The 19,582-nt window shown below is 38.8% G+C and overlaps 1 protein-coding gene across 1 annotated transcript in view; it reads left to right on the top strand.

Moving 5' to 3' along the window:
• Window positions 1-12,456: 12,456 nt before the first annotated feature.
• The window catches only part of SLCO1A2 (solute carrier organic anion transporter family member 1A2), a 51,203-nt gene continuing 44,077 nt past the window's right edge, over window positions 12,457-19,582 (top strand). Inside the window, exons 1-2 of the mRNA XM_030761869.2 lie at window positions 12,457-13,019; window positions 17,892-18,033. Of these exons, the coding sequence (XP_030617729.1) occupies window positions 12,960-13,019; window positions 17,892-18,033 (202 nt within the window). The 5' untranslated portion in view covers window positions 12,457-12,959. The remainder of the gene's footprint in view (window positions 13,020-17,891; window positions 18,034-19,582) is intronic.

Below are 19,582 nucleotides of genomic sequence, written 5' to 3'. Positions count from 1 at the left end.
GAGCATTTAGATGCCATTTCTTCATTTTATTCTTTCTTTCCAAGAATTGGTTTTGATATAATGAAAACATAAAATGAAGTACTATACTATTGGAGGATGGAGGGGACGAAAAGTGCCCACTGAACTGAGAAGGCGTCTTGAGACTGAAAAACAAGGCAGGCAGCTCCATATAATCAATGGATCCATTTATTATAGGGCAACTTACAAGGCAGGATCTATTGGGATCAGGTGACAACAATCCCGAAGCATTCACATCTGCACTCTGCACCACTGAGGAGCCGTTGGGGCAGTTTTATAGTTAACCTAGGGAATGGGGTGAGTGCTTGGAAAAAGGGTGTACATTCCTAAGTCAAGATTTGTGAATGGGGGACTTCCCTGGTGGCACCGTGGTTAAGAATCCACCTGCCAATGCAGGGGACAAGGGTTCAATACCTGGTCCAGGAAGATCCCACATGCCGTGAACAAACTAAGCCCGTGCACCATAACTACTGAGCCTGCGCTCTAGAACCCATGTGCCACAACTACTGAGCCCACGCACCACAACTAATGAAGCCCATGTGCCTAGAGCCCGTGCTCCACAACAAGAGAAGCCATTGCAATGAGAAGCCTGTGCACCGCAGTAAAGAGTAGCCCCCGCTCGCCGCAACTAGAGAAAGCCCCCGCACAGCTATGAAGACCCAATGCAGACAAAAATAAATAAATAAATAAATTTATTTTAAAAAAAGAAGATTTGTGAATGGGTAACCAGTTTCACGGGTGCTGGAGAATACGTCAGCGAAGGTTTTCATCGTTTTGGAGGGACTAACAGAGCATAGGGGCCACCTGATCCTAATGATTATTAAACAATATCTATTAACTACAAATCCCTTGACGACAGAAAAGTGGTTTATTGCACAGTACAGTCCTGGGTAGGGTCAGTGGAAAGAGAGAAGAAACTCTGAGGGCTCAAGATGGTGTCAGTTATTCTAACAGCCTTACACAGGCAGATTTTAGGGACTTCCCTGGCAGTCCAGTGGTTAAGACTCCACACTCTCAATGTAGGGGTCATGGGTTCGATCCCTGTTTGGGGAACTAAGATCCTACATGCCATGGGGCCAAAAAATTTTTAAATAGAGGAATGAAACTTACTGATCAGATGAACGTACTCTTGAGGGACATTTATAACATTATTTTCTTTATGCTCCTTATTAGGTTAGATTTTAACATCAGTGCTTTTCATGCTTTCTGTCTTTATCCAATGGTCTATTAGAGGTATAAATAAAACAGTGTATGACCACAAATAAAGATAGTTTAAAATTGTCTAATATTCAAAACCAACATGCTGACAAATGGTACTCAGCTGAGTGGTAGACGGAGGAGAGGCTAGTCCTTCACTCACTCATCTGATTAACACTAGACCTGAGCATCTCACTTGATATTTATTCAGAGCTCCAAACTGTTCCCTTTATATAATTTAAACAAGTGTTTTATTTACTAATACCAAAGTAGAAATGAGAATTGATACCCTTATGGCTGGAAGCACATGGAGCCAGTCTAACAGTCAGTGGCTCTGGTCAGGAAAGTTACAGATGCCTCAGGCTGTTTTGCTAAATTAAAGTCCAACTAATCAAAGAGAAGGGAAAGAAACAGGAGACTGACAAAAGTTCTTGGTGAAAGCAAAATAATTAGAGAACCAAGGGAAAAAAAAACAGTTCAGAAAGTTGTTCATATTTTCTATTTCTTCCTGATTCAGTCTTGGCAGGTTGTGCATTTCTAAGAATTTGTCCATTTCTTCCAGGTTGTCCATTTTATTGGCATAGAGTTGCTTGTAGTAATCTCTCATGATCTTTTGTATTTCTGCAGTGTCAGTTGTTACTTCTCCTGTTTCATTTCTAATTCTATTGATTTGAGTCTTCGCCCTTTTTTTCTTGATGAGTCTGGCTAATGGTTTATCAATTTTGTTTATCTTCTCAAAGAACCAGCTTTTAGTTTTATTGATCTTTGCTATCGTTTCCTTCATTTCTTTTTCATTTATTTCTGATCTGATTTTTATGATTTCTTTCCTTCTGCTAACTTTGGGGTTTTTTTTGTTCTTCTTTCTCTAATTGCTTTAGGTGCAAGGTTAGGTTGTTTATTCGAGATGTTTCCTGTTTCTTAAGGTAGGTTTGTATTGCTATAAACTTCCCTCTTATAACTGCTTTTGCTGCATCCCATAGATTTTGGGTCATCATGTCTCCATTGTCATTTGTTTCTAGGTATTTTTTAATTTCCTCTTTGATTTCTTCAGTGATCACTTCGTTATTAAGTAGTGTATTGTTTAGCCTCCATGTGTTTGTATTTTTTACAGATCTTTTCCTGTAATTGATATCTAGTCTCATAGCGTTGTGGTCGGAAAAGATACTTGATACAATTTCAATTTTCTTAAATTTACCAAGGCTTGATTTGTGACCCAAGATATGATCTGTCCTGCAGAATGTTCCATGAGCACTTGAGAAGAATGTGTATTTTGTTGTTTTTGGATGGAATGTCCTATAAATATCAATTATCTCCATCTTGTTTAATGTATCATTTAAACCTTGTGTTTCCTTATTCATTTTCATTTTGTATGATCTGTCCATTGGTGTAAGTGGGGTGTTAAAGTCCCCTACTATGATTGTGTTACTGTCAATTTCCCCTTTTATGGCTGTTAGCATTTGCCTTATGTATTGAGGTGCTCCTATTTTGGGTGCATAAATATTTACAATTGTTATATCTTCTTCTTGGATTGATCCCTTGATCATTATGTAGTGTCCTTCTTTGTCTCTTGTAATAGTGTTTATTTTAAAGTCTATTTTGTCTGATATGAGAATTGCTACTTCAGCTTTCTTTTGGTTTCCATTTGCATGAAATATCTTTTTCCATCCCCTCACTTTCAGTCTGTATGTGTCTCTAGGTCTGAAGTGGGTCTCTTTAGACAGCAAATATATGGGTCTTGGTTTTGTATCCATTCAGCCAATCTGTGTCTTTTGGTGGGAGCATTTAGTCCATTTACATTTAAGGTAATTATTGATATGTATGTTCCTATTCCCATTTTCTTAATTGTTTTGGGTTCGTTATTGTAGGTCTTTTCCTTCTCTTGTGTTTCTTGCCCAGAGAAGTTCCTTTAGCAGTTGTTGTAGAGCTGGCTTGGTGGTGCTGAACTCTCTCAGCTTTTGCTTGTCTGTAAAGGTTTTAATTTCTCCATCAAATCTGAATGAGATCCTTGCTGGGTAGAGTAATCTTGGTTGCAGGTTTTTCTCCTTCATCACTTTAAATATGTCCTGCCAGTCCCTTCTGGCTTGCAGAGTTTCTGCTGAAAGATCAGCTGTTAACCTTATGGGGATTCCCTTGTGTGTTATTTTTCCCTTGCTGCTTTTAATATGTTTTCTTTGTATTTAATTTTTGACAGTTTGATTAATATGTGTTTTGGCGTATTTCTCCTTGGATTTATCCTGTATTGGACTCTCTGTGGTTTCTGGACTTGATTAACCATTTCCTGTCCCATATTAGGGAAGTTTTCAACTATAATCTCTTCAAATATTTTCTCAGTCCCTTTCTTTTTCTCTTCTTATTCTGGAACCCCTATAATTCGAATGTTGGTGCGTTTAATGTTGTCCCAGAGGTCTCTGAGACTGTCCTCAGTTCCTTTCATTCTTTTTTCTTTATTCTGCTCTGCAGTAGTTATTTCCACTATTTTATCTTCCAGGTCACTTATCCGTTCTTCTGCCTCAGTTATTCTGCTATTGATCCCATCTAGAGTATTTTTCATTTCATTTATTGTGTTGTTCATCGTTTTTTATTTCATCTTTAGTTCTTCTAGGTCCTTGTTAAACGTTTCTTGTATTTTCTCCATTCTATTTCCAAGATTTTGGATCGTCTTTGCTATCATTATTCTGAAGTCTTTTTCAGGTAAACTGCCTATTTCCTCTTCATTTGTTAGGTCTGGTGGGTTTTTATCCTGCTCCTTCATCTGCTGTGTGTTTTTCTGTCTTCTCATTTTGCTTATCTTACTGTGTTTGGGGTCTCCTTTTTGCAGGCTGCAGGTTCATAGCTCCCGTTGTTTTTGGTGTCTGTCCCCAGTGGCTAAGGTTGGTTCAGTGGGTTGTGTAGGCTTCCTGGTGGAGGGGACTAGTGCCTGTGTTCTGGTGGATGAGGCTGGATCTTGTCTTTCTGGTGGGCAGGTCCACGTCTGGTGGTGTGTTTTGGGGTGTCTGTGGACTTACTATGATTTTAGGCAGCCTCTCTGCTAATGGGTGGCGTTGTGTTCCTGTCCTGCTAGTTGTTTGGCATAGGATGTCCAGCACTGTAGCTTGCTGTTTGTTGAATGAAGCTGGGTGCTGGTGTTGAGATGGAGATCTCTGGGAGATTTTTGCCATTTGATATTATGTGGAGCTGGGAGGTCTCTTGTGGACCAGTGTCCTGAAGTTGGCTCTCCCACCTCAGAGGCACAGCACTGACTCCTGGCTGCAGCACCAAGAGCCTTTCATCCACACAGCTCAGAATAAAAGGGAGAAAAAGTAGAAAGAAAGAATTAGTAGAAGTAGAAAGAAAGAAAGAAAGAAAGAAAGGAGGGAGGGAGGGAGGAAGGAAGGAGGGAAGGAAGGAAAAAAAGAAAGAAAGAAGATAAAGTAAAATAAAATAAAGTAAGATAAATATAATAAAGTTATTAAAATAAAAAAATAATTATTAAGAGAAAAAAAAAACACGGACGGATAGAGCCCTAGGACAAATGGTGGAAGCAAAGCTATACAGACAAAATCTCACATATAAGCATACATATACACACTCACAAAAAGAGGAAAAGGGGAAAAAATCATAGATCTTGCTCTCGAAGTCCACCTCCTTAATTTGGGATGATTCGTTGTCTATTCAGGTATTCCACAGATGCAGGTACATCAAGTTGATTGTGGAGCTTTAATCCGCTGCTTCTGAGGCTGCTGGGAGAGATTTCCCTTTCTCTTCTTTGTTCTCACAGCTCCCAGGGGCTCAGCTTTGGATTTGGCCCCGCCTCTGCGTGTAGGTCGCCGGAGGGCGTCTGTTCTTCACTCAGACAGGATGGGGTTAAAGGAGCAGCTGAGTCAGGGGCTCTGGCTCACTCAGGCCAGGGGGGAGGGAGGGGCACGGAGTGCGGGGTGGGCCTGCGGCGGCAGACGCCGGCGTGACGTTGCACCAGCCTGAGGCGCGCCGTGCATTCTCCCACGTAAGTTGTCCCTGGATCACGGGACCCTGGCAGTGCCGGGCTCGGAAGCGGGGTGTGGATAGTGACCTGTGCTCGCACACAGGCTTCTTGCTGGCGGCAGCAGCAGCCTTAGCATCTCATGCCCGTCTCTGAGGTCCGCGCTTTTAGCCGCGGCTCGCGCCCGTCTCTGGAGCTCCTTTAAGCAGCGCTCTGAATCCCCTCTCCTCGCGCACCAGGAAACAAAGAGGGAAGAAAAAGTCTCTTGTCTCTTCAGCAGGTCCAGACTTTTCCCTGGACTCCCTCCCGGCTAGCCGTGGTGCACTAACCCCCTTCAGGCTGTGTTCACGCCGCCAACCCCAGTCCTCTCCCGGCGCTCCGACCGAAGCCCGAGCCTCAGCTCCCAGCCCCGCCCGCCCCGGCGGGTGAGCAGACAAGCCTCTCGGGCTGGTGAGTGCCGGTCGGCCCTGATTATCTGTGCGGGAATCTCTCCGCTTTGCCCTCCGCACCCATGTTGCTGCGCTGTCCTCCGCGGCACCGAAGCTTTCCCCCTCTGCCACCCGCAGTCTCCGCCCGCGAAGGGGCTTCCTAGTGTGTGGAAATCTTTCCTCCTTCTCGGCTCCCTCCCACTGGTGCAGGTCCCGTCCCTATCCTTTTGTCTCTGTTTATTCTTTTTTCTTTTGCCCTACCCAGGTACTTGGGGTGTTTCTTGCCTTTTGGGAGGTCTGAGGTCTTGTGCCAGCGTTCAGTAGGTGTTCTGTAGGAGTTGTTCCTCATATAGATGTATTTCTGGTGTATCTGTGGGGAGGAAGGTGATCTCCGTGTCTTACTCTTCCACCATTTTCCCGGAAGCCCTCATTGTAGTTTTGATTTGCATTTCTCTAATGATTAATGATGTTGAGCATTCTTTCATGTGTTTGTTGGCAATCTGTATATCTTCTTTGGAGAAATGTTGTCATAAGGTTTTATGATAACTAAATGAATTGGCAACTCTAAAGCTTCTAAAACTGTGTCTGGACTATAGCAAGTAGTATATAATGTGTATATGTTGTATTATTATCTCCAGTTATATATAGTTTTACAAAAATAGTGTCACATTTTATGTAATATATTAGGGTTTGTGTTTTTCTAATCTGGTCATAGCCCTTTAGGACAATCTGCTTCTACATGCTTTTCTTGTATGTTGGAGTCTTTGAGAGTGTCCAATCAATAAATACCAATAAGTACCAGTGCCCCCCCATCCTAACTGTGAATCAATTGAAAAATAAGAGACATGTATGACACACAGATTCCAAAACATCACTTCTAGCACTGACAAGCTAATGTGAGGGAATGTGCCTTATTTCTGCTGGCAAGCAGGCTTTCTTACAGTTAACCTCCAAATAGATCAACCTCCCCACGTCAGCCTTCTCCACATGGAGTGAGTGAGGGTATGGAAAGGAAGGACATGTCATGCTCATGGAATTCCATCTATATAGAAGGAAATAATAAGAATGAGGAATAATAATATTATCCTTTTCCCTTTTTCTCCTCCCACCATGGAAAAGTTTTCCTTCTGACTTTAATGTACTGTTTTTACTCTGCTTGTTGAAGCATTTTAACAAAGCACTTAGTGGTAATTGAGACTATGTATCTCGAATTTCTTTGGACATTTTCCCCACGTATAACTTAAATAAGAGAGCTAGATATACCTTGGTAAGTGAAGATTTGGTGACAATGGCTGTGTTTTACCTGATGTGAAAGCAGTTGGTTAATATATCTGACCAGTTAAAAATCAGTTGATTTGATGACAAAATCTCATTTGGTATCACATAGAGATTGCAGGGACTGCATATGTAATGTCAAGAGCCGGCCAATTATGCACACTAGTTAAATCTCCTGAATCTTCTGTTACTGAGAATAAAAAGAGCATTAAGGATTGAAGGTATAATATCAATAACATCGATAGGTACCCTTCACTGAATGTTGATTGTGTGCTAGCGTCATATTACACACTTCTTATGTATTATCTTATTTAATTTTATTGCAACTGATTGTTGTTGTCGTGGTCACTTGTATTGGGCCCTCTGATCATTTCTGTCCTCCATGGGATTGACTTCAGAAAATTAAAGTTTCCAGGTTCCCTTGCATCTGATTTCCAGTTAGGTTGTCAGTGGGAGGTACTGGTGTGAGACTGGGGTTGTAGAGGGGAAAAGCCATTTCTCCAGCTCCATGCATTAAGTGGTGCCTCTGGTAGTGGCTCGAGCTCCTGCAACCCAGCCCTTTTCCCCTTCTGATACATTCTCAGGAGTGAGAGAGACTTGCCACTGACATAAATCCCTGGGTTACCCACCGTCTGCCCAGTTTGGCTTTTTAACTCTTCCGATGCCTTTAGAACTAGTTTCCCGTAATTAAATCCTCTATTGAACTACCTGTCACGGGTTCTGTTTTCTTGTCTGAACCTTGATTTATGTAAAGATAGAGATTATATTCATTGTATGGGTAGATTAAGTGACTTGTACAGAATCACACAACTAGTTTAAAAACAGGCTTTCAGGGCTTCCCTGGTGGTGCAGTGGTTGAGAGTCCGCCTGCCGATGCAGGGCACACGGGTTCGTGCCCCGGTCCGGGAAGATCCCACATGCCGCGGAGCGGCTGGGCCCGTGAGCCATGGCTGCCGGGCCTGCGCGTCCGGAGCCTGTGGTCCGCAACGGGAGAGGCCACAACAGTGAGAGGCCCGTGTACCACGGAAAAAAAAAAAAAAACAGGCTTTCAAACCAGTAGTGACTCCTTACGAAGCCCCAGTCCTTAAACTACTATGCTGTATCGAAATGATATTCCAAGTGAATGTCCAAATAAATACTTTTCATGAATTGCTTATTTTTATTACTTAGTTCAAATTGTCTGCATGATGGCACGAAGCAGCTATTATTATCCTTTAATTGTCTATCTCTCCCATTAGCTTGTGAGACTGCTTGAGAGCAAGCACATATGTTATTCATCTTTGTAGTCTTAGCACCAACTACTGTGCTTGGAATGTAGTAGAGCCTTAATAAATATTTGTGGAATGAATGAATAATAATCACTGTCATTTACAGAGCGACTATTTCATTCCAGCAAGCATACTAGGGGTCTTATGTAAAATTTATAACTCAGTCTTCATAACAATCTTGCAAGGTAGGCATAAATATTCCAACATCATAGGTAAGGGAAAATAGGGTCAGAGTTTAAACAATTCACAACTAAACTAGAATTAAACCCAAGCTAACTGGGCTTTAAAGTCTGACCTTTTGTCTACATCTAGCTGCTTCCATTAGTATGAAGGAACAAATATATAAATAATTGGGTTGGAAAAAAATCTAACATCTTATTGGATTTCCAGTTATTAGAGGAACTTCATAAACAGGTGAAGTCTTATCTCTATGAGAAGAAAGAGGAATTCTGTATTTTCTTGCCATAATTAAATGAAGAAACAAGTTTTTGTATCTCAAACTATGCCTATTCAGGCAAAAGGAAGAGAAATTGGGATAATAATCTGAAATATGGAATGGTTTAAATTGCCAATGTGGAAAACATTGGCTATTCCCATAATTACCTAATCATTCTCTAGAGTTACTTGGCATGAGATGTAACCCTGGTGATATTCACAACTAGCTCTCCTAAAGACTTAGAAGTCAGGTTTTAGCTTTACTTTTCCATGTCTTGGTTTATTATCCAGCACGAGCCAGTAATTTTCCAAAGTACCTGGGTAGGTATTTTTATTGCTGGATTGCTGATGATGGCTTTCACTTGTGTTTCTCTGTGTTCCATACTTTGCTTTGCATGGTAAAATCATATGCATATGGCCCAGTTAAGTTTCTCCCTTAGTTTTACCAGAGTGATGCATTTCTAGTAACTCCTCTGAGCTTGGACTTAAAATAATACCTATATTTGTAAGGCTGATTTGCAGAATCCATGTCTTATTCTTTGAGTTCTGATGAAAAGTAACTAATAGAAGCAAAATAATTTGGTAGGCGTCATACAAAGAGTCATTGTTAATTCTCCATGTGCTTCTTTGGCACATACTTGCTTGGTTTGGTATTGGTTGAAATTATTTCAGCTGGATACCACCAAGAGGCTGTTCTCTTCTTGCAGAGCTAGGAGCCATTTGAAGATTCTGGAAATAAACAATTTTCATAAGATCTTTGCTGGCGTGACCCTATCTTTTATCCCAGGGAAAGGATGTTCTCCTAAATCTTCTTCATGTATGTACTACTAGTTTTGCCATGATAAAGTAAAGCCTTTATTTTGTTAATTCAATAGGAGAGATTAATATAAAATTAAATGTAGGCATTTTCCCAGGTGATTTATAATCATAAAAGCTATGTCTATGTATTTAATACTGGGGAAATAACACAATAAGACCGTTTATTTGTTTGATAAAAAATTGTATTATCTTGTCGTTGAGACACATCATTAAGGACTGGAAACCAAGGGGTGTCAAAAACCCCAGAGTGTTGCTGTTGCATGGGTGTAGAGTTTCAGTCATGCAAGACGAAAAAGTTCTAGAAATCCACTAACCAAAAGTGTGCAGGGAGTGAACAATTCTGTAATGTGCTTTTACCACAATTAAAACAAAAATAAAAACAAACACAGAAAGCAGAGTCGTGACCAGTAGACATGGAAGAAACCCAACTACATTTGTGCTGAAGAATTATCTGCTCCCATTTGAATGTCGAGAAGGAGTTAGAGAAATAAACTGATTCTCTGCTTCATAAAACTGCAGCAAGTCGTTTTCATTAGCAGTGATGACTGATGGAGATTGTCGATGATGCTGTGATCCCAGGAGCAGAAGTCACCGTGTAAACAAAGCTGTGCTGACAAAAGGGGACTGTTCACAAAGCTGACACTAGCGCGGCGTTGAGAATATGAAGAAACAACGTGTGCATTCGCTGATTTGGGGCCAAGGTGCTCAGTAATGATTGTGACATTAACTATTGGAATTTACAAATTTTAAGTAAAAAGAATAGATCTTATTCATTCATTTATTTATTTTCCTCCACTAAAATTTTTCAAAAGTATCTGAAAAGCTAAAATGTTTTCACTGTATAAGTTGGCAAATTAAGGAAAGTTTAGTGTTAATTGAATCGCATTTAATTCTTTCCAAGTGCTTAGCTTTAAACACTACAGTGAAAAGACAACTGTTTAAAAACTTCTTTCAGGGCTGGAAACACATTTTGAAACAAACCTTTGAGACATGATGATAAAACCTGCACAATATCACAATGCATAGAAGGAAAAACAGAATTCCCTGATGTGGTGATTTTCTGTGTTACCAACTCCAACTTCTATGCCTCCTCAGGTATATAGGAAAAATAGGCATTTAGAATAGGGATTTTTTTTTTTTTACATCTTTATTGGAGTATAATTGCTTTACAATGGTGTGTTAGTTTCTGCTTCATAACAAAGTGAATCAGTTATATATATATATACGTACGCTCCCATATCTCTTCCCTCTTGCGTCTCCCACCCTCCCTATCCCACCCCTCTAGGTGGTCACAGAGCACCAAGCTGATCTCCCTGTGCTATGCGGATGCTTCCCACTAGCTATCTATTTTACGTTTGGTAGTGTATATATGTCCATGCCACTCTCTCACTTTATCACAGCTTACCCTTCCCCCTCCCATATCCTCAAGTCCATTCTCTAGTAGGTCTGTGTCTTTATTCCTGTCTTACCCCTAGGTTCTTCATGACATTTTTTTTTCTTAAATTCCATATATATGTGTTAGCATACGGTATTTGTCTCTCTCTGTCTGACTTACTTCACTCTGTATGACAGACTCTAGGTCTATCCACCTCATTACAAATAGCTCAATTTCGTTTCTTTTTATGGCTAATATTCCATTGCATATATGTGCCACATCTTTATCCATTCATCCGATGATGGACACTTAGGTGAATAGGGATGTTTTTAGCCACTAAGATGAGTGAAGACAACTTTGATACCAAGAGGAATATGTTATCTCCCTCTCTTATCATTTGACTGGGTAGCTATATTGAGCTCTAATATATTGAAATATAAGCAGGCGGGAGCGGGGGAAGAAAAAACATAAGGGAGAGAGATTGAGTTCTAACTGTACAAGAAGGAAAAACTGAGAGCAGTTGAGAGGTTTATGATAAAACCAGAGGTATTAGAGATGAAGACCAAAACATAGCAGTTTCCACTCTTTTGAAAAATTATCCTATTCTATGGGTTTTTCTAAAACTAGTGTTATGTACTTGCACTATACTTAAGGTGACTTGGAATTTTATGGGAGGGATTTCAGCTTGAGTTCATTTGTATTGTCATTCAGAATTGCCAAGAGTGGTCTCTCATAATTTTCACTTATGACCTATGGATTTTTTTCACCACTTACATACCAAACAATTTGTATTTGATCATACACTGTCCAGTTCTATTCCAATGTGTTTATTGAAACGTTTTACCTTTGCCAATAAAAGTATGATTTCCTTGGGATCTGGGTCTCTCTTTCACAGAGCCTTATACTTCTCTACCTAGTTTATATTGTCTGTAGGACAACTTGTCTGTCTTGTTCACTGCTGAAATCCTGTGCTTAGCACAATGACTGGCATATTGTAGACTTCGGATAGATATTTGTTGTCTTCATAAAAGAATGAGTAAAGAGAATTAAGCTCATACATAATTGTTCAGTGGCTATTTCCTTAATGTGTATAGGGGAGTGGGATTCAGGTTTTAAAAATTAGTGCCATTTGGGATATTGTTAAATGGATATTGTTCAGAGGATTTTAATCAATTAACCCTGGGGATACTGTTAAGATAGCACCTGGCAACTTGAAGTAGATTTACTAGATTAAATATAGTCAGAGTGAAATACTTTGGTTTTAGTACAAAATATTGCCCTAATTTCAAGAAACGAAATAGACAAAATCTTTGACAAAGGGTTAGTAGAATTTAATAGAGTTTAAATCATCTTTTTGTTTTAGATATAACACATTTTACATATAAAAATGTGTACCTATATATTATATATACACATAGACACACATATATCTGTATTTATTATATATGTATACATATAGGTTTCCACTTCTATGTTTGATCTTCTCTGAAACCTCACTTCTTAACTTGCAGGATTCTTTTCCAGATCATAGAATTATTTGTTATTTTTACTTAGGCGATTTCCATGATTAAAATTCCATGTCTCCCCAGGTTCCCGTGTATCAGCAGTGCCCCAGAAAGCGTTTCCCTTCCTGAGACTCCAGGGAAGTCTTGGAACACAAAGAACTTGAAGAGGGAGCCTGGCCAAATAGAGATTTTTGAGCTTTTGTAGCCTTGCTAAAGCAGATTATTAGTACAAACAAAATCAAAGTCTGTGTGTTCCTAAAAGCAGCATTTTCATGTAAGTCCAAGGAACTCACTTTAGTTTTATTTGCTTTGGCTAAAGAAATGAAAAGCTTTGTTTTAACCACGTGGGCACTATTTTGCAAGGGGATCATAACAAATTGTTCTAATCTTTAATTTCACTAAAGAGTTACTACAGTGATTTGATGTAACTTTTTCAATGGAAAATTAACAACTAAATCTTTTCTAACGTCATTGTTTTCTAGATATGAATCAGAAGCTTCCTAGGTATTTTTGTAACACAATGGATTCTGATTCTGTTATTCAGATTCAGTGTTTTCTTCAAAAGAATGACGCTTTATGACTTTGCCAGCAATTTAATAGATTTTTGTCTTCTTTAAAGAATAGAACTAAGAAATATCAAGATTTAAAGCATAAATACCTTGGAACACTCAGAAGAGCAACATGGGAGAAACTGAGAAAAGAATTGAAACTCATAGAATAAGATGTCTTTCCAAGTTGAAGGTATGGACTTGCTTTGCATGGATATATGTATATGTACCATATATATTTTTTTAAACCGAGACCTTGTAAAGTTGCTTATATCTTCATGTATTAATCTAATAATAATGTCATTCTACCTGATATATTGATAAGTTCTTGCTTTAATGAAGGTGGTTTGTAACTGAGGGTGTGTCTAAATAGGATTATTGATTCAGGCAATTTCATCAGACATAGTTTTGAGGGATTTAAATGGAAGACAGGATCTTAAACACTTTCAAGTACACATTATATTACAGTAGGATTTAATATCCTGGATCAAAGGCCAATTTAACGTTCACCCTTCTGGGGCTTCTAAGTCAGAGGAGTATGGAGGTCTCTCCTGGAAAATGGTTCACTGGACAGAAATGCTTTGTTGATCTGTATTCAGTGATGCCTTCACAATGACCCACTAAAACAAATGTTTACTTCAAGCTCTGGCAACATACCAATCATTCTTTATAAGAAAAATGCCCATTTTGTTAGCGGTTTCTGGTATTCTTGACTATTTCAGAGCAAATTCTTTTTGCATAGCCTCAAAGCTGTTTTGCCTTCAAGCAAAATTTAAATTTATTTTAAACCAAGGAATCTGGATAATTGTCTTGATTCCACAGCTAGTGCCTGCAAGTGGTTTCCAAACTATGACACTGCCACCAGTTTCCTTCCTATCAAAAGTTTGTTTTCTCTTTATACATGTGTAGGAAAGATCTACACATGTACTGGAAAGGGGAGAATCATGATATAGAGCTAGAAAATTACTTTTGCCTGAAATGCTCGGTTAATTATATATTTTAAAAATCCCCTTAAATTATTCCTAATTCTCATGTCCATCTCCTAACATTGAGGGGTTAAAAATAAGGACTGAGGCCCAGGCTTGGTTTATGTCGAGTTCAACTACTGACTTGCTGTGTGACCTCAGAGAGGTTGCTTAACCTCCTTGTGGCTCAGTTTTCTCATCTGAAAGGGGTAACAACAGTACTCATCCATAGAATGTTTTTCTTTTTACAGCCTTCAAACAATGACTGGAATATTGTAAACATTCAATAAATATTAGCTATTATTAATAATAGCATTTGTGGATAAAGGTCAAGTATTATTTATAAACAATTGGTCCTTAATTTTTTATGACTGGAGTTTGGCAGGACTAGGTATTGATCTGAAATGAGATAGCAAAATACTGCAAGCACAAGTTTATCAGCTAAAAGTAAGAGACAATTGCTTCATAATTAGCCGGGTTTCTCTGTTTCTCTGACCTTAGACATATGCTCATTAAGCAACATTTTTAGAAGGTATCAAAGGACTGTCTTCAACAAATTTGCTTCAAACTCTGGGGCATTATTAAAAGCTGGTAGGACTAGCTTTATAAATATAGAGGTTATTTTGCACTAGACATGAGTCACAATAGCCACTGGTTGCTTTCACTCTATGAAGAAAACCATACAGGTTAGGAAGCCCATCTAACTGTTTCAGGAAAAGCACTGGGATCATGATTTATCTAGTTTCCTCTCTTAAAGTGTTAAATAAAAGAAATTATTCTCTCAAACATGATTTGTACTTTATTTGATAGGCCTTGCTTGCTTTTAAATATAAAATCTGAACTATAAAACCATGTGAAAATTGTTTACTCTCAACAATGTGCTCTGAAAAGATTTACATTGTGATGAGAGACAGAATTTCTACAACTGGTATTTAATATAAAAGGATAAAGAGCTAGAAATATAGTTATACTATCTTGGCAGTTATATAACGATATGAATTTTTTTTTTTTTTTTTGCGGTACGCGGGCCTCTCACTGTTGTGGCCTCTCCCGTTGCGGAGCACAGGCTCCGGACGCGCAGGCTCAGCGGCCATGGCTCACGGGCCCAGCCGCTCCGCGGCATGTGGGATCTTCCCGGACCAGGGCACGAACCCGTGTCCCCTGCATCAGCAGGCAGACTCTCAACCACTGCGCCACCAGGGAAGCCCCACGATGTGAATTTTGACTCATATTGAGCTTGATATTTAAATTTCCCAGGTCTTTTCCACATACATTTCTATTCAGATTTCCCCAAACTAATTGGTACAGATAACTTTTGGTTTAGGTGTATTTAATCCTATTGAATTTCATCTTATATACAGCTTATTTTCAGCAGTGACTACTTCTACAAGATGTTTTTGAATACTGATTCTGTCATTCATTCAGTAAACTTGTACTGGATGCCTACTGTTTGTGAGGCATTCACTAGACCCCGAAGATACGAAGGTAAATAATATATGGGCCCTATCATCGAGTTGTTCACAGTATAGTGAGGGAGAAGGTTATAGGCATCCAAACACATAAATAACGTGCACTGTGGGGAATTCCCTGGCAGTCCAGTGGTTAGGACTCTGGGCTTCTACTTCAGGGGCAAGGGTTCAGTCCCTGGTCAGGGAACTAAGATCCTGCATGTCACATGGCACGGCCAAACAGATAAACAAATAGCCAAACAGATAAATAAATAAAGTCCTTAAAAAAAAATGAAGTGCACTGTGCTGAGGGCTGTAATACAGGCAGGCACACAGCAGGGTGGGGAGATAGGGAGTGAGTGGTCAAGGCTACCTGGGAAGTAGAAAGACACCACAGTAGAAATAATGATAGAGTTGAGTTTTAAATATTGAGCATATATTTATCAGATGCACAAGGTGAAGAAAAACATTGCAAGTGGAGGACCACCTGTAAAAGAGATGTAAAGTGGCTTGGTGAATTAAAAGAACTATAAATAGAACATTATGTTTAGGGACAAGCGGCAAGAGATCATAACAAGGTATATACGAGGTTTTATTTGCCATCTAAGAAGTAGGGATTTTTGTTTATGGGAAGCCACTAAAAAGTTTCAAGAAGTGGAGTCACGTGCTAAATATGCATTTTATTCATTTGTTTGACAAACATTTATTAAGCTCCAAATTAGTGGTGGCAGGAGGTGGAAGGGAGATTGGAGGTGGGAAAGACTAGAGGAGACTAAAAAATGATTGCAGTTGTCTAAGATAAACAGTGTATACATTTGAGAGACTTCAGCATCTGGGTGGTAGTTAAAGCCATGAGAATAAGTGAGATTTCCTAGGGAGAGCGTATATAGCAAAAAGTGGAGGGTATGAGACAAAAGCCTGAGAAGAGAAGACTGGATAGAAAGAATCTAGAGATAGGTGGAGATATAGGTATGCATGGGGGGAGGGGAGGGAATTTCAGGAAGAAAAGATGATTAATGATCTTAAATGACTCCGAGATATGAAGTTAGCTGAGGACTGAGAAGTACCTATTGGATTTGGAAATCAGGAAGTTGTTTATGACCTTTTATAGAGTAGCTTCAAGAGAGGCTAGACTGTAGTAGACTGAAGGGTGAGTGGAAGGTTCGTGTAGGCAATGAATCTAGACTATTCTTCCAAACAGTTTGATGGTAGCTGGAGCTACCATCAGGGATGAGGGAAGATTTTTAGGACAGAAATGTCTTGGATATATTTATAAGTTAGTGGGGAGAGAGGCAGTAAAGAGTATGAGGATGAAAATAGAGGAGGGGGGTCAACAATTGATGAATCAGGATCTCAGCAATGGGAAGAATGTATTCCAGAGCATGGCTGGAGGGAGTTTCTTATACAGAAGGAGGGATACATCCTTTTAAGATGGGAGGGAAATTGGAGGGGTAGGGAGGGTAAATTTGAAGGTGAAGTTGCTGAGATCATTTGCTGGTCAAGAAGAGCACGGGGCTGAGTTGGAGACTGACAAAAAGAAAAGATTGTGAATAATCTTGAAGGGAGTGTACAAAGTGCAGTATAAATTGTGGGGTTGGTTCAAGATTGAGAAATTGGAAGATGGAGCGGTGAGGATTTTATGGATATGAGTGTACTGGCTGGAGAGTAAATCGAATGGTCTCTCAGGATGGAAGTGTCATCAGGAAATGGAAAAGCCCTATGGCATAGGATTGGAGACTACCATTCAGGCTGACATAAATATATTTATCTATAATTTGTTGACTTTAAAGCAGTAATTAATCTACCTAACTTCTGATTACCCAGTATACAATGCTCCTTTTTCAAATCCCTTACTAAGACCTAAATCTTTTCACTTCCAATTTAATAAAACTGTCAAAATTTTAACTTTTTAGTAAAACCATACTTTTCTGCTGATCACAATGGTTCTGTCTGTTAAGTTGTCCTTGATTTTTTTGTTACAGATGGTGTCAGCCTGACTGCTGTCTGGAGTTATATCAATACCTAGGAAGTGTGATTCAATATGCAGAAATTTATTGTACTGTATTCATATTCATTTATCATAGCAAGTACCTGTTCAGTTTAGAAACGTTTTTGTATGGTTTATAATTAAAATATTGCTTTAAATAAATTAACTGTCAATGAGGAGCAATAGAATGTTGTATAAATTGCATATTACTTTGTTCGAGAGAACTTAAGCAAATTTGCTACTTTCAGAAATAATGTCTTTGTGTAACGTCACATTCCTTTTTAAAAATTAACATACACGTATTCTTTTGTACTACAGATAGTGTTGCAATGCTGAAGATCAATTTAAATCGTTTGCTACATGTTATTTAGAATGATTACTTGCTTCTGTGTATGTATAAGACGTGCCCATAAAATAATGAGGCTACAAATGACCTACACAATTCAATATCACTAATCAATTAGTCCCACTTTGGATTTTCAAAGAGAGAACATAGTATGGAAGACCAGAAGAAGAGATCACTTTAAAAGCTTCTTCCAAATACAAGAGTTACTTGAGCTGGAGACAATCAGTCTTTTGATAGAAGATATTTTGCCAACGGGTGACAAATGTATAATTTAAAAATAAATTTTTCATATGTTTTCTTGCACTTTTTTTCTCCCTAGATGTTTCTGTTGGCAATAACATGTGCGTATGTATCCAAAACACTATCCGGATCTTATATGAATTCCATGCTCACACAAATAGAGAGACAATTCAACATCCCAACATCTCTAGTTGGATTTATTAATGGAAGCTTTGAGATTGGTAAGGAATTATTTTTCCATTACTTCTTTTTATACATTATTTTATCCAGGGAGCTAGTCTGAATTTTACTTTCCTTATTTTCCGCTTTGTACCGTTTAACTGACTGAATGTATTTTCTAAAATGACTTAAATAGCCTAGCTCACTTTCAAATATGTTGAGAAACAATTCATTTCAATATTATCCCTGAATAACACTTAAACATCGTCACATATCCCATCACGGGACTTTTTATTCTAAGAGTTAATTTTTTTTATTCTAATAGTCCTTTGGTTAGCTAGCATGAGTAGCAGAGTGTTCAGAGTACTAATATTTAATCTATTATTTGATAACCCTTAGAGCTTTATTTTCATGTTTAGAAGATATCATGGGAAACAAAGGAATATGTTTTCAAAAAAAAAAAGCAAATATTTCTCTTCTCCTATTGTTTCTGGGAGGTTGACAATTCTCCTTTCTAAGTGCAGAGGAAGGAAGAAACAGCTTTCACATCTCGCTGAATTTATTTCAGAAACAGCTTTTAGGGAAGCATAAAGCCTTTTCTTAGGCTCTGATTTTTGTGGCCGACTGGGAAGATGTGAGGACAGAGAGAAAGAATGAAGGAGGGAAAGATTTCTTCTGTGAACAAACCCGCAGAGAAATACAAATGTCACTCCTTTACAGTTTTGTAATGGCTTTTACTTCCTTCAAGAGGAAAGTTGCCTTTAATATTTTTAATCAGTATCTGAAAGAAAAATTAGGACGGGATAGAGGCAAAACTGAAGCAGGTGTTGCTTGATCTTGTCTACTAGTGCCCAGCTCTCTCAGACCTCATTCTGTGCCACCCGTTTGCTGGCTATGGAGATCCTGGCTATGGAGTCAGAAGTCACTCCTTGTAGAGTCCCTGTGTAAACTCACCTCGCAGTCTAATGGAGGGCATAGGTGCCAAATAATTTAACTGAATGCAGTAAGTTTGGTGACATAGGTATATGCAATGTCCTATAGGAACACAGAGGAGGGACACAACCTCACTTAAGGAAGATAGGCTCTTGAAGTAAAAAGTTTTCTGGGTGACGAAACAGGGTTAGATAAGTGTGAAGAGAATTCCAATAGAAGAAGAAGCGTAATGTTGAAACAGCATGGTAGCTTGTGTAGGAAGCAACATTCAGCCCAGTGTATGGACTGGCCACACTTCAGGTGGCAATTCCTAGAATATAGGTCTGGAGAAATGGGCAGGGGTGAGAAATGGACTATTGGAGAGCTTCTTGTGTGTGTGCTATAGATCTTACCTTTTATCCTCTAGGTAATGGAGAGTCACTAAGAGATGGGCAGAGGTTATTAACATTTCGTGTCAAGGACCTCTTTGGCAATCTGATGCCATATAATCTCAGAATAATGTAATTGTGTAAAATAAAAACCCTAAGGGTACAAAGGAAGTCAATTATACTGAAATAAAATTATCAAAATATTAAAAGCAGCTTATATAATAATTGTACTTCTTACCATCACATTAAATAACAGTATCTACACTAATTTTGAAGTAATCATTGGTGTCAATAATATTTTGAAGTATCT

Source organism: Delphinapterus leucas, chromosome 11 (genome assembly GCF_059928025.1).
Source record: "Delphinapterus leucas isolate spDelLeu-1000000601 "Yukka" chromosome 11, BTC_Dleu_Yukka2, whole genome shotgun sequence".
Taxonomy (NCBI): Eukaryota; Metazoa; Chordata; class Mammalia; order Artiodactyla; family Monodontidae; genus Delphinapterus; species Delphinapterus leucas.
Note: the sequence above shows the minus strand (reverse complement) of the source record. Positions and strands in the feature narration are given on the sequence as shown.